The sequence below is a fragment of the Solanum verrucosum genome, unplaced genomic scaffold, assembly GCF_900185275.1.
Source record: "Solanum verrucosum unplaced genomic scaffold, falcon-dt-bn FXZP01000060.1, whole genome shotgun sequence".
NCBI lineage: Eukaryota > Viridiplantae > Streptophyta > Magnoliopsida > Solanales > Solanaceae > Solanum > Solanum verrucosum.
This window is the reverse complement of record NW_026020129.1, coordinates 5,487,151-5,502,396: the sequence shown is the minus strand read 5'-3', so window position 1 is coordinate 5,502,396 and position 15,246 is coordinate 5,487,151. Positions and strand designations below refer to the sequence as shown.

The 15,246-nt window shown below is 31.8% G+C and overlaps 1 protein-coding gene across 1 annotated transcript; it reads left to right on the top strand.

Moving 5' to 3' along the window:
• Positions 1-5,904: 5,904 nt before the first annotated feature.
• On the top strand, positions 5,905-15,159 carry LOC125826916 (two-component response regulator-like APRR2). The gene is made up of 12 exons (XM_049506268.1): positions 5,905-6,025; positions 6,613-6,824; positions 7,651-7,730; positions 7,862-7,928; positions 8,231-8,277; positions 8,352-8,429; positions 8,531-9,082; positions 9,699-9,839; positions 10,024-10,299; positions 10,441-10,509; positions 10,634-10,708; positions 14,626-15,159. The coding sequence occupies exons 2-12, from the start codon at positions 6,695-6,697 to the stop codon at positions 14,791-14,793; spliced, it is 1,683 nt and encodes a 560-aa protein (XP_049362225.1). The 5' UTR covers positions 5,905-6,025; positions 6,613-6,694; the 3' UTR covers positions 14,794-15,159.
• The last annotated feature ends 87 nt before the right edge of the window (positions 15,160-15,246 follow it).

Here is a 15,246-nt window from a genome sequence, read left to right as displayed (position 1 = left end):
ATTAAATTGTAGGGAAATATGGTAACAATCGGGTGAATCATTTATGATTTTGATTACATGAGTAGTTAGATAACTCATTAAGGAATCCGTACGACTTTAAGGAATTGAATTCGGGCGAGTAGAGCTCCCGGAATCGATCTTAGCGTAAAGGGTATTTACTGAGCGTCATGGGTTAGAGGTGTGTTGTGAAATGAGAATTTTGGAATTCTTGAAATAACTCTCTATCTCGAGAATGCCGCTTTGGCTCTAGGTTTTGCCGCTTTGGTGGGGCCGTTGTGGCAGGTTCGACACGAATTAAAGTCGTTAATAAACCCCTAAACGACCTCATTATGCACTTTTCGACTTTTAGAGCTAAGGAACACCCCCAGGCGACTCCTACTCATTTTTCACCATTCTTGAGGCTAAAAGTAAGCATTTCACTCCCCGAATCCATTTTTCGATCCGTAGAACGTAATAGAATGGGTGAATATTGATGGGGGAGGATTTTGTTATAGATTCTATAGTGGAAAAAGCCCTAAATTGGGTATTAGGATCTTGGGTTTGGTCTAGGGTTATTGGGTTTGTTATAATCTGGATAATTAGACCTTTGATTGTTGATCCTTGCATATAAATTGTTGTTTGTAGACCTAGAACAAGCGGAAAGAATCCGGAAAAAGAAGATTTAAGTGCCTTAGGGGATTCAAGCTTGGATTCGAGGTAGGTGATGGTTGTGATTCTATGATTACGTGATGTATGTTTGTTCTTGTTTCATTATGATACATGTATGTATGCGAATGTTGCATTATTGATCACACTTGTTGTAATTGAGGATAATTGAATAATTGTATGCCACGAATCACCTCTTGTTGTATGATTGTGAGAATATACATTGTGATTGTGAGAATATACATTGTGATTGTGATTGTGGTTTGTTGAATGGGCGGGTGTCACGATCTGACACACTAACTGGGATCGGTTGCCACGTTTCGGCATAAATAGGGGATCGGTTGCCACGTCATAACTAACTTGGATCGGATTGCCACGTTTCGACATAATTATGGGATCGATTGCCACGTTCCGACATAAACATGGGATCGGCTGTCATGTTTCGACATAACTAACTTGAATCGGATTGCCACGTTCCGGCATGCTAACTGTTTGGGTTTGGGTTCCATGAGAGGACCATTGAATTGTGTTGTGCATCTACTTGTGATGAGTTCGTTCATATCTAATGATGATTGATATTGGAAGACAGTATGTTGCTCTAAATTGTTATAACTGTGATATGTCAGAATCGTGAAGTTGTTCATTGTTCGTATTTATTGATGATATTGTATATGTTTGATATGCTACACGTAGTGGGATAGCCGCATAATCCTACCAGTACACGGTGGTTGTGTACTGATACTGCACTTGCTCTTTCTTTATTGAGTACATGGCATTTTCAGGTAACTATTGATAGACCCCAACTAGGTGACTATGAGCGTGACCGGATTCAAGGGTGAGCCAGTTCTTTTAGGTTGCCATGGATCTTTCTTGTTTAAGTCTACTCTTTTCGGACTCAGACTTTTTATTTAAGGTGTTGTTTAGTTTCGGAGTTGTACCCCTTGTTCTTAGACTTGTCGTTTGTAGAGTTTTAGTACATTGACTTTCAGGTTCTAGGTTAATTCTTCCGCATTTGTTAGTTATTGTTGAACTTTTGTTATAGTTTATGAAAACTCTATTCTCTTTCCTTAGTATTTGACTTATATGCCTTAGTTTTTAGATTGATTGCTTGGTTTGGGTTGTAGTAGTTGTTCTCCCACCGGATGATTAGTGTGGGTGCCAATCACGACGGTTTGGGTCGTGACATTAAGTATAGGATTTAATCACACAAATAAACATCACTTTTATGAACTATATATATAGAGAGAGAAGTAATAGATTTCTTAATTTCTATTTTTTTTTCTCACTTGCTATTAGGGAGCCTGCAGCTCGAACAGGCCAAGACTTTTGATCAAGGATGAAACAGTTTCATTATTGCATTATAACTCAGGTTGGTAATTTCCATTTTTCAATTAGGTTGAATCTATTAATAGCTTTAATTTTTTCTTCTTTCGTATGTGATATGCATGCTAATTTGCTTGCATGGTTTTATTTAAGGTCCTTTCAAGAGGAGCTCAATCTAATCTTGAGTGGTCCGAATTTTTTCAAAAATATACAAAGCAACATAAAATATTATCCTCACGCAATCATATCTTTAATTTATATCATATTATGTGCGCACCCAAACCTTGAAAAAGTGAGAGTGGAGATTGACTTCAATTGATAGGAAATAAATTACTAGTTTGATATTTCTTCCGATTTGTTTCAGGTTGTTTGACTTTTTAGTCTATTTAAAAAAGAATGAATTTTTTCATTTTTTTAGCAACTCTTTAATTCTAACTTTTCACGTGATATGTTTAAGATCACAAAATAAAAATTTGACCTATCTTTAATTTAAGACTATAATATATTTTTTTTAATTTTCTTAAATTCTATGTCAAATCAAAATAAATCAAACAAATTAAAACGGACTAGCTAGACCCCACCAAACTCGAGGGATGTTTGCAATAAGTAGAATAATATGATGAATTCTTCCACCATGTATAATTGCATATTAATTTGAACCATATACTTTCATTTATTTAAAAGAGAAAAGAAAAATTCAAATTTGCCTCATTTTGTGAAATGATTCAAATTTATCTTTCACTAATAATTGGGTTTTAAATATATTCCTACTTAAATCGGCTTAAATATATCCTTATTTCCTAATGACATAAACATAGAGATATTTTTATAAGGAAAAAAAGAACAAATTTACCGTTAAATTATGTAGGGGAAAAAACTAAAAATATACTTGAACTATTCAAAATAACTGAAATATACTCTTGATTATGTTTTTACTCAAAAATATCCTCGTTGTTATGTGTTGTTTGGCTTTAAAATGTCCTCCAACTAGCAAAATGGCTCAAAAATATTATTTCTACTAATGACTCATTTTTTTCCGTGCACTATTCAGATGTTCAAACTAACTGCCCTAGTATTTCGAATTGTTGATCAAGGGTCCATTTTCTCTTATTTTGGAGTAATTGTTCGGAAAAAATTATAACCAAACACAATATCATTTTCTATTTCAATTCCGTTTAAATCTCAAGTTAATAGAACTTAAATTTATAATAAATCAAGTGCAAGATTATAACTCGACTAATCAAAATTGCCACAAATTATAATTTTATAATCTTTTATAATATGATCACGTAAACCTTGTACATGACATCGACACTGCAAATTAATGCTAACTTTGCGTACAACATCATCTGACTCATTCATGATAAGGAGCCACCAATATTTATTTTTTTGCATTCAATTTTTTTTAAAAAGGACGATGTTTTTATTACCTTTTTTATGTTATATAGATTTTATTGTACATTTGTGAAATTGAAAATTTAATTTTTTTTAAAAAAAAAGAATAATTGGATTAATGCTGAAATGAGTAAAAGAATTCACGTGAGAAAAAGGTGTCAGTCATAGTGAGCTCGTGAATTCCATAATTTTTTTCATTAATTAATTTTCTATTCTTATCCAGTTTTGCATATCAGCACAAGTCGTATACATGAATTTTAATAACAAAAATAAGATAGGTCATATCGGTGTAACAGGTAAATGTGATTTGATGGTATATAAAGATATATATTTTATGTTAACGATGTATATTATTTAAATTTATAGGGGAAAATGAGGAGTTAATTAATTTGGTAACTGGTATATTTCAAATTAAAAATGAGTGAATTAATTAATAGATAAATTGAAGATAATATCTTGTGATTTGCTAACAACATAAGTGATAGAGAACTAATTTAAAAAGAAAACTGGAGCCTTTTAGCTTTTGAATATTGTACGTTTATTTCTGTGAGTTTGAGTGAAACTAATAACATGGTTGTTACCGTATCGTTTTTCGCCGTTATATATGTCAGATACTAATAATTTTGAAAGAAAACTTACGAAAAAAGTAGGATACAAAGTACAGTTATCATAGAAACTAGAAAGGTAGAACAAATTAAAGAATAAAATAAGATTATCAGATAACAAATAAAGACAAGATTAGAAAAAAAAAAGAAGGTAACAATGCGATCACATAACGATGAATTTAACAATCCGTCACAATAATTTAAATAACAATTAAAACAAATATTATATTTAAACTAATATCATAATACAATACAATATGTAACAACCATCCAACCAATAGCTGTTAAAAAGTTTTTTTTTTCTTATTCAAATAACTTTTCCCAACATATTCTAAAATTTCTTCAGAAATTCCACTTCCCGCTTAAATTTCAGAAAATTGTTGAGATGTTTTAGATTTAAAATTCCCATAATCATAAGTTCTCAATAGAGTCAAAAATTTCATTAAGGGTGTTCAAGATTAATATATATATATATATATATATATATATAAAATAATCTCTAACTTATATATTTCGTAATTTTCTTTATATATAATATAATTTTTTTACTGTTCGATTGACCACCCTAAACTATACGCGGCTGCACCAAGGAGGGGGAAGGGAATCTGCATGGAGGATAAGATCCATTCTTCTTTTAGAAAAGGAATTCAACCACTTTTTTTTTCTACTTTACCTTCCCTCCATGAGAAGTTTTTTTTTTTTTAAAAAATAAAAATTCTATACATATGTCGTTTTAAGAGATTTAGAAAAGAAAATCATGTTCTCCATAAATGATAAAAAGCAAAAAGAATAAATGCAAAAGTTTGATTCGATGGTAAATAATGGTATAAGTTGATTGCGTTGCATTATCGAGAAAAACGGTACCACCAAGTCAAACGCGATAAATATGATTCTTTCATCGTTAATCGTTAATTAAAAAAATTAAATCTCAAATATTGAAAATGAAAATTATAATAAAGAACACATACAATAAAAGATAGTATGTACTTTTTTCGAGAGATGCTTGACGATAAATATGCTATCAGTTTAAAAATTCTGATGGACAATGCAACACAATCTATCAAAAGACTAAGTATTTTTTTATAGATGAATTGATAGCAATTTTTTCTATTAAAATTTAGATTAATCATGATCTTAAAGTTATATTAGGTGGAAAAAATAGAGAGAAAAGGTAGCAAAAAAGGATGAATCTTTTGTTTAGATTTTAAGATGGTTATTTTTGTGACATCATTTAAAGAGTAAGGTACTATTATTCTTATACAAAGTGAATGATTAGAAAAGTAAGGATGATTAGCAAATAATGATCTCACTTTCTATAAAGGTAAAAGAAAATAACTAAAAGTAGGCATTTGAAAAAATTCTTTCCAACTATGTTGTATGTATGGGTAGAGTACTCAATACCGTTGGTCAGTCAAGAACTCTCACGTTTAGAAATTGAAAATTACAGAGATAAGAATATTATAATAGATATGTGGTTATGTTAATATAAATATGATTAAAAATGAGAATATTCAGGACACAACGAAAATGACTTCAATAGAGAATACGATGTGGGAAGTAATATCGAAAGTTGATGCATATTAGCATAATGCGTAAATATTTCATTTAATTTGACTTGAGCTGATATCTACGCCCTGTAGACTGCAATTTTGAGCTTGTATAAATAGCCATTTATATTTGTATAAAATTGAATAAGTAGATACATGCATCTTACGTGGCATAACACGCGTAGGACACCAAATAGAAAACACATTATCAGGTAGGACACATGTATCTACACTTATGCACACTAAAATTAACATATCTAAATATCAGATAAAGTCAAGTTAAAAAGCACATTCAACTCCCCGCACCACTCTCTCTCTCTCTTCTTGAATTCTGTTTATCTCTGTTTCAACAGTCTCATTGTCTCCCCTAAACCCCTACCCGACCCCCTTCCCTTTTATCTTGTTTCTTTCGACCCACCTAACTATAATCAACAAACGACCCTTTAAAAGAAGAAGAAAAAAAACAAGAACAAATGAGCTAAGTCTTCTTCATTTCCCAAGAGATACAGGGTATACATATAAAATATATACTATAGTAATACTTATTTCTTATTGAATTTACATGCATTGTATGTATCACTATGATTCTTCTTTACATGTTCATGCATCTAGAAAAAATAACTTTCTTGCTTGTGCTTTTTCTCCACTTAATTTTGAAAACTAAGGTTTTCTTGAAATTGTAATGTTTGTGTTTTCACATTTGGTGTTTTTGGTGTTAATATGTTGAAGATCTCTCACATGGGGTTTTCTGTTTTTTTTTTTTGGTTGCTTTTATGTTTTTTGTCTTATTTAAAGGTAAAAATACAGTCTTTACCTCTTTCCTTTTTTGTTAGATGATGTTAAAGATTCAAGCTTTATAAGGTTTGTTGGAAAAAGAATAAGATGATCTTTTTTTTTTTTTTAGGTTTTCTGTTGATTCTGTGACATTTTTTTCTAAAGATTTATTTTTTTAATGTAAATAGGAAACAACCTCTCTATCTTAGTTCTATCTTAGTTCTGCGTACATTCTACACTCTTCAGACCTCATTTTTTGGGATTATACTGAATATGTTGTTGTTATTTTAATGTCTGAGGGGAATTCATTTTTGGGTGTGCAGATTGAATAGTTAATGACTGATGAAAAAGTGAATGTTTTGGAGGGACTAATTTGGATGTCTTAAAAAGGATGCCTTTTTAGAAATGATTTGCATTGAGAATGAATTATTGGGTTGGAATGATTTCCCAAAGGGGCTTAAAGTCCTACTTCTTGATGAAGACAGCAACTCTGCTGCTGAGATGAAATCAAGGCTTGAGAAAATGGACTACATAGGTAAGTAGTTGTAACAAAGTCGAAAAATACTTACTCGCACCTGGTGTTTAACCCTCTATGTTACTTCTTTTGGTACAGAAGTTCACTTTTGCAAGTTAATTGTGCATTGCTTGGTCTGTTTCTTTGTTGATTTCTCCTTATATGTGGAAAGAACTTTACATTTACTACTAAATGGAAATAGTTCTATTTTAAGATGAAAAGCATTTAAGTAATTCAAGATTCATACTTTTACCTTTTCCTGGTGTGCTGCAGAGATACTCTAACAGTATAGAATTTTAACTTTCTTTTTATGGTTCTTGCAAGTTTATACTCCTTGTTTCAATTTGTTTGTTTGGTTAACTTGATACGGAGTTTAAGACAGTAAAGAAGTTTTTTGGATCTTGTGGTTTAAAACTAAAGATATGTGAATTGTATCAAAATGTCCTTAAACATACCATGTAGAAAGTTGAAATTAAAGAGTTGTCAAAAAAAAAGGAAAGAAATATTCTTTTTGAAACGGACTAAAAAGGACAGGAAGACGAACAAATTGATACAAGGAAGTATGTATTTATGGTGTTTCAAAATTTTGGGGTAATTACTAGTTGTTGAATGCTCTGAATCACTTTTGTAAGTAATGTGACTAGCAGAATATAAGTAGCTTTTTTGAAGCTTCAAACTTATTATATGGTTAGGGCCTTAGGGGTGACATTTTGCTCAGTCCTTAGCTTGTTTTTTTTGGTCAAATTTGTTGTAACACTTGTAGAGGTCTTGAATTTATTTCATTTTGTGAATCTTCACGAAAGGTCATTATCATATTCACGTGTTATAACACACCATGTAATTGCAGTCTACTCGTTCTGCAATGAGAGCGAAGCTTTGACTGCAATCTTGAGCAAATCCGAGGGCTTTCATGTTGCCATTGTGGAGGTACTAGTTTCATTTTTGGGAACTTAGGCATCATTTTTTCTGCAGCTATAACAGTAGTCGATCAACAAAATGTGAACACAGGCCGAAATGTTATTCTAACTGTTGATGAATTTGTCTCTTAATTGACACAGGTAAGTGCAGGCAACAGTGATGGGGTTCTCCGATTTCTTGAAAGTGCCAAAGACCTACCTACTATAAGTGAGTGCTAAACCTACGAAAATATAAGTGATGTTATTTGCAACTAAACTTAGTTTGAGCAGATATGATAATATTGGCGGAGTTAGAATTGCTAGAATCTCTAAGTCTTTGAACTTGTAACGTATTAAAGAACTTATTCATGTGTTCCAAATTTGTTTGGATGGGAATGAATCCTTGCTTTATCTAGTTAGATCTTTGGTTTTCTTTCATTCCCTTTGTTTGTGTTTAGAACAGTTTCATTAGTGGTCTTCTATGTTTTAAATGCTAAACATGTCTAAGAGAGCTTCGTTTACTTCGTGCAGTGACATCAAATATTCATTCTCTTAGTACAATGATGAAGTGTATTGCGGTGAGATCTTGGGGGTCATATTTTCATTTGATGATAATTGCTTCTGGTAAATAATGTGGTTCGATATTTTGCAGCTAGGTGCAGTTGAGTTCCTTCAGAAACCATTGTCAGATGATAAACTCAAAAATATATGGCAGCATGTAGTTCACAAGGTTTGTAATCGAAACTTCAGTCGATCAGCTTATGTTCTTTCAAATCAGTATGCTTGCCTATTATATGAAAAGGAAATCCTGATCTTATTTGGTTGCAACAGGCATTCAATGCTAGAAAGGATGTGTCCAAATCACTTGAGCCGGTAAAAGAATCTCTCCTCTCAATGCTGCAGTTACAACCAGCAAAGAGTGAAGCCGATGACAAAAGTTCAAATGGAACAGAACCTCTCACTGCAGTAGCAGAAAGCAATACCGAACAGTCATCGGGATGTGATAAATACCCTGCTCCCTCAACCCCACAATTGAAACAAGGAGTGCGGTCAGTCGATGATGGTGACTGCCATGATCATACTATCTTCTCAACTGACCAAGACAGTGGGGAACATGATGGTGACACTAAATCCGTCGAAACTACTTATAACAATTCACTTGCTGAGAATAATGTCCAAACAAGTCCTACTATGCAACAAGGAGAGATTATTTTGAAAGAGGATAATGTTTCATCTCCTGATCAAAAGACGGAGACAGATATTGCTACCTCTTCACAAAGTAATGACTGCCCTGACAAAAGCATTAGTCATTTTGCTGAACCTAGTAAAGCATCTGGTCCCCATAGTTCAAATGGGACTAAATCCAATAAGAAGAAGATGAAGGTAAGATGGAAGAAATGATTCCTCGTTTTCGTAGACAAATAATGACAGTAATTATGTGTTCAAAGTTCCATAATGTTTTAGTCCAAGAATGTCATTATGTTTTGTTTACTGGTTGCATAAGTTCTGCATGCATTCGTAAAACAAGCTTCTTGATTGCTGCTCTAGCTCATCAGTCATGTAATCTTTCGTTATGTATCTCTTCTTTCTAGAAAAAAAGGGATGAGATGCAGATATTAGATGTGGCGTTGCGTGCATCTTTCTCATCTTGCTTTATTCAATTTAACCTTATGAACTGTTAAGTTCTTAGAGAAGTTCATGGATATCACTGAACATCCTCTTCAAGTTTCATTTTGTCTATGACTTATCAATTGTAGTGGAGCTTTCAGGATTTTGCTTATAAGATGAATACGGAGCTCATTTTGTTATCTCGAAGTTTGAACTTCTCAAACAGTGTATGAATCTGACATATGGTATCAGTATAGCACGTTAGCTATGGTTGTCGGTCATTTCAGCCTTGAATATAGTTGACTGGCCGGAGGTTAAATAATTCTGCATTCTCGGAAGTTTGAATCACATGTTTCAGGGGAATAAGTTTGATATTTTCCTTTGGATTCAGGTAGATTGGACACCTGAACTACACAAGAAGTTTGTTCAAGCAGTAGAGCAACTCGGTATAGATCAAGCCATTCCTTCTCGAATACTGGACCTGATGAAAGTAGAGGGCTTAACAAGACATAACGTAGCTAGCCATCTCCAGGTTTGTGAGTTCTGCTCTTTCATATCTTAATATAAATGTTCTAACATTTCGGAAAACAATATAGTACTAAATCTTGACCACATATCCTGCGAGGAGATGTAGTATAACAGTTGTGCTACAATAAAGTTGGAAGTTGACATATCTTTCCGCTTAACCATAGTATTGACTTTCGATTTCCAAGCAGAAATACAGAATGCATCGAAGGCAAATTTTGCCAAAGGAAGTAGAAAGAAGATGGCCTCATCCGCAACCTATAGATTCAGTACAAAGAAGTTACTATCCTCATAAACCTATCATGACATTGCCACCATATCATTCTAATCATGTTGCCCCGGGTGGTCAATTTTATCCTGCTTGGGTACCACCAGCAAGCTATCCGAACGGTTTACAAGTGTGGGGTTCACCTTACTATCCGGGATGGAAGCCTGCAGAGACTTGGCACTGGACACCTCGTCCAGAGGTAAACAATTTTCGTCCTTCGCAGAACTATTAATTACCTTCTGAGTTTGACCGTGTGACATGCCTATGTTAAACATTTCACAAGATACTATAGGTCTAAGAAATACCATACCTAAAAAACTTATGTTTTCTAATAATGCAGCTGCATGCTGATACATGGGGCTCCCCTGTCATGTCACCGCAGTTTGGATCATATCCATCATATCCTCAGGTGAATACATTGGCATTATCGCGCCCATTAGATATATGTTCTGTTTAGCAATGTTCTTGAGCTATTTTATGTGAATGCTCTCTTGGATTGAGTTCTTAATGGCACGTCGGGTTGGATTCTGCAGAATGCTGGAGTGTATCGGCCCCACGGAATGCATAACAGATATAGCATGCTAGAGAAGTCGTTTGATCTTCACCCGGTAAGATTGTCTCAACTAGGATTGTTATGGATATCTTCATATATTGTAGATCCTATTTCAGATCAACAAAGTTCTTTATGTATATACATGTACTGAGTTTCATTTTCCCTTTCGGTTGGTCAAATTTTTTGGAAAAAATTATCTCTACGAATACAAGTTCCACGAGTAGCATTCCACATCAATTGTGTCCTAACTCTTCTCCTCTCTCCAACACAATTCATCTTCCACCCCATCCTCGTAGCCTCCATTCCCTTCCATAATATCTGTCTAAATTACACACAAATTCTTTTGGGATAGTATTTTTTATTTACGTACCGAACATAAGAAAATAAACAAGAAACCACTTATCCTCCTAGAAACATTTTTCATGGAAAACATTGTCCTTCATACCGAACACACCCTTGGCCTAGAACTCTTTTGATAATAGTGTTTAAACTACATGTGTGTAATGAAGGAGGTATTGGGCTAAACTTTACCAATCATCTCCAAAATGGATCTAAATTACATACGATATAACAACATACTCGGTGTAATCCCATAGATGGCTAAATTACCTACAATGCGGGGGAAAAAAGAATATATTGTTTAACCACTATGTATAATTAGTTGTCACTATAGATTATCTCACATTGGTTCAAGGAGTGGTTGTAGTCATGTCTTGGACAATCCTTACCATGTTAGCTTTCGAGGCTCGATTAGGTCTAAGGTCCATTTTATCATAAGTAGATTATCAACCCGCCCCGTACACTCTTTTCTAAAGCTACTAGTCTTTGGGAGTGCGTTGCACATTTATCCCCTATTATTTTCATAAAATTTGTACATGTCTAATTTTATATCTTCAAATCCATGATTTCAAAAACTGTTATTTTTATAAAATTTGTACATGCCTAATTTAATGTATTATTCTACAAAGCATGTGTTTAGTCAAACACAACAATATCATCTAATTTTAACACAATTTTAGTTATTACTCCCACTATTTCTTTTTTTAGTTGTCATATTACATTTTTTGAGAGTCAATTTGACTAATTTCTAAAGTTAATTTAGATTACACTAATTTGATATTTTGAAATAAGAATTTAGATATTCAAAAATTATACGAAAAGTACTATAAATTGCAATTTTTTTCATATCAATATGATGGAAAAATACATCTGAATCGTTTGACTATTAAAAGGAAAATAGTAACAACTACAAAAGAACGGAGGGAGTAGTTCATGAAATAGGAAATGTTGAACTATGTAAAACTAATTAAGATAATACAACATCTAACACTATCGAAGTTGTTGACATAGAATTAGCGTTGATACTTATAGTATTAAAAAAATGATTAAAACATCTAAATAGGACTAACTTGCTTTTAACCAATAAAAAAAAGGCACAAGTATATAAATAATGATGCACCACATTCGAGGCAACCATGCTATTCTCATGTATACATGTCTAGTAACTCCATTATCTTTAGAATGTGATACATAATCTTTAGGTTTATTCAAAAGTATGTAATTTTATTTTGGTTAAAAGATGCAACAAGAAAATAACAAAAAACTTCATTTCATACACTAAATACCTTTTCAAGAAGCAGCATCTATTAGGCAACCAGGATTACATCCCCATCTTGGTTCACTACTAAATCATCAAAAGCTCAATTCTGCCAAATCATAATTATAACTTCTAAACTCTGTGTATGGAGAAAATAAATGAAAAGGTTGAGTATATTTTATTAGGAAAATAAATCCTTGATTGATTACATGTACATTGACATTTCAAAAGTTAATATTGCAATAAAGATTGGAAGATGAAGCAATTCAAGATTGACATTAAATAAACATAATAAAGTACTCCCTCTGTCCCTAATTACTTGTCTACTTTTCCTTTTTTAGTTGTCTCTAATTATTTGTCAATTTTGACAAATCAAGAAAGGACAATTTTTCTTACCTATTATACCCTCAATTAATTACTTTGAAAAATGTAGAGCTTTTTGAAATTCTTAAGTTTTTAATTCATCCACTTCATAATTAGCAGGGGTAAAATGGTAAACTCACTATGTAAATCATTATTTTTTTAATAGGTGTGTCAATTCAAAAGTGGACAAGTAATTAGGGACATAGAGAGTATTAAAGAAGTGATACAAAGTTCAAGAAATAGTAAATACACATTATTAAGTCTATGAGAATTCAAAATACATGTTTCACGATCTATAAGGAGAAGCCTAAACATCCAAGTTATTCATATACTAATGACATATGGTTAAATGTATATAGTCTCTTACTATTAACTGATTTATTATTAATGGTATGAATAGTATTTACTACAACTTTTGGGTTTTCTATAGTTGTATACTATAATATTATATAATTACTATCTAAATATAATTAAAAAAATATTTATAACATTTTAATTTAGAGTAGCTTTTTTTAATGGCATTATTGTAGTAACTCAATTTTATAGGGATATATTGATATTTCAACTTTCAACTTTTTTTGTTCCCACTTATAAAAATATATGAGTAATGATAATAAAATAATAATAATAATCTTGTTAACTTATATTACTAAAATCTAAACAAAATGAAGCTTAATTACTCCATTCTCATAATATTGTTTACATGATTTTAATTTGAGGAATAGTCTTTAGTAGTAACAATTGAGTGTCGCAGGATAACATAAAGAAACAACCAAAATGTCCAAAAGCAAAATTGTCATCATACAATTTGAATTATAACACTACGAAAAGCTACCATTAATAAATAATACTTATGTTTAAGAAAACTATTAGACTTAGTGTCGCATAAATGTAAATGTAACTCTCATTTTTATTTGAAAATTAAATTGTTAAATTTCATATTGTATAAATTATAGAAAAATAAAACATGGAACAAAATGGGTGAAAATGAACAATATATGTATGTGTTCGCAACACTATGTTAGATAGACGACAAAGTAACACAATCAAAATCTATCATTCAAAGTAATAATCTTTTAGCAATTTTTATTTAAATTACTTGTATTTAAACAAAAGCATATTGCATAAACTATTCAAGTATTATCAAACTCATCATGTATTGATAGAAGTTTTGATAATTAAGTAACACTTAAAAGTATAATAACACAAAAACAAAGAATTTTTTTTTCATAACAATGCAAAATGATATAGAATTACATAAAAATATGGGTTGCAAACCAAATTTATTTTGAACAAGCATACCTTAATTCCAAAATGGAAAAGAAAAACTCAAAATCATAAGCTAACATAAAAAAGATCTAAAGGAATATTTAAGTCATATCTTATACTTCTAATTTTAACGCTTGAATCTTATACTTCTAAGTTTAACACTTGAACTATATTGTAAGAAAACTTCTCTATTTAATTTCAAAATGAAGCTATCTGTTCTTCTCCTTAGTTTTTTGACGACATGTATCTATATCATTACCTAGGAAAAAGAAAAGAGAACAGTAGATGATAGAAAAGAAAAGAAAAGAATATGATGTTCTAGGAAGCAATTTACTGATATTTACAGTGATTTTGATTGTCTTTTCACCTACCAAATTAATGGAGCACATTGAATCATGATACATAAATTTTATTTTGATTTCAAAATTCAAGGAGTCACTGAATTGGAAGAGTCATTCATTATTGAAGTGTAGTTGTTGGACTTCATATTCCACCATTATGTAATTAAAATATTAGTATTTAATAAATTAATTAATTTTATTTTGATTTAGTGGAGGGGCAAAATGGTAATCCAACTTTGAATGTTGGAACTTCCCACTTATAATAATATATGATATGATTGTTGATTTCCTAGTAACTTGATAGTGTAAAAAAAAGTTTACGTTTCCAATATAAAAATTAAAACATTTTTAAGATTGATTTTTTTTTTCTTAAGTTTTTTTTGTTGTAATTTTGTGGTGCAGGCGGATGAGGTGATTGATAAAGTAATAAAGGAGGCAATAACCAAACCATGGTTACCACTTCCTTTGGGCCTAAAACCTCCTTCCACGGAGGGCGTTCTTGACGAACTTTCTAGACGAGGGATCTCAATCATCCCTTCACAAATCAACGGCTCCCGTTATCGAAGATGAGATGAAAAGTCAATCTATTTTTTTCTAGGTCCCACAGGTGGTGTATGTCAAAAAATAATAATCTCCAATTACTTGATGGACCCATGCACCATGACATAACCCAACCCGACCCGAGGGGGTTCTGATGTCTCAAGAATGAATAAATGATTGGCACAGAGTTTGCCACATGTATGGCATTGACTCGAAGATCAAAATCGGGTTGTTGTAAATAATGGATCCAAATATGGGTTTTCCCCTTTTTTTTCTAGCCCAAATTTGGATGTTTGGGCTGATGAGTGTGCTCCATTGATTTCTTTGGAAAATAATGAATAAACCATCCTTAGTTTATGGGTTATAAATTCAAATTCTTTTTGTTTATCGAGTTTTAAATAGATTATTTATATATATATATATATATATATAATAAAAATTTCAATGCAAATACAAGGTTTGAGTCTAAGTTATTGGACTTTG

Coding starts and splice junctions, on each gene's coding strand:
- LOC125826916 (XM_049506268.1), top strand. CDS start 6,695: ATGATTTGCATTGAGAATGAATTATTGGGTTGGAATGATTTCCCAAAG. Junction 10,300..10,440: donor ACTGGACACCTCGTCCAGAG/GTAAACAATTTT, acceptor CTAATAATGCAG/CTGCATGCTGATACATGGGG. Junction 10,510..10,633: donor CATATCCATCATATCCTCAG/GTGAATACATTG, acceptor TGGATTCTGCAG/AATGCTGGAGTGTATCGGCC.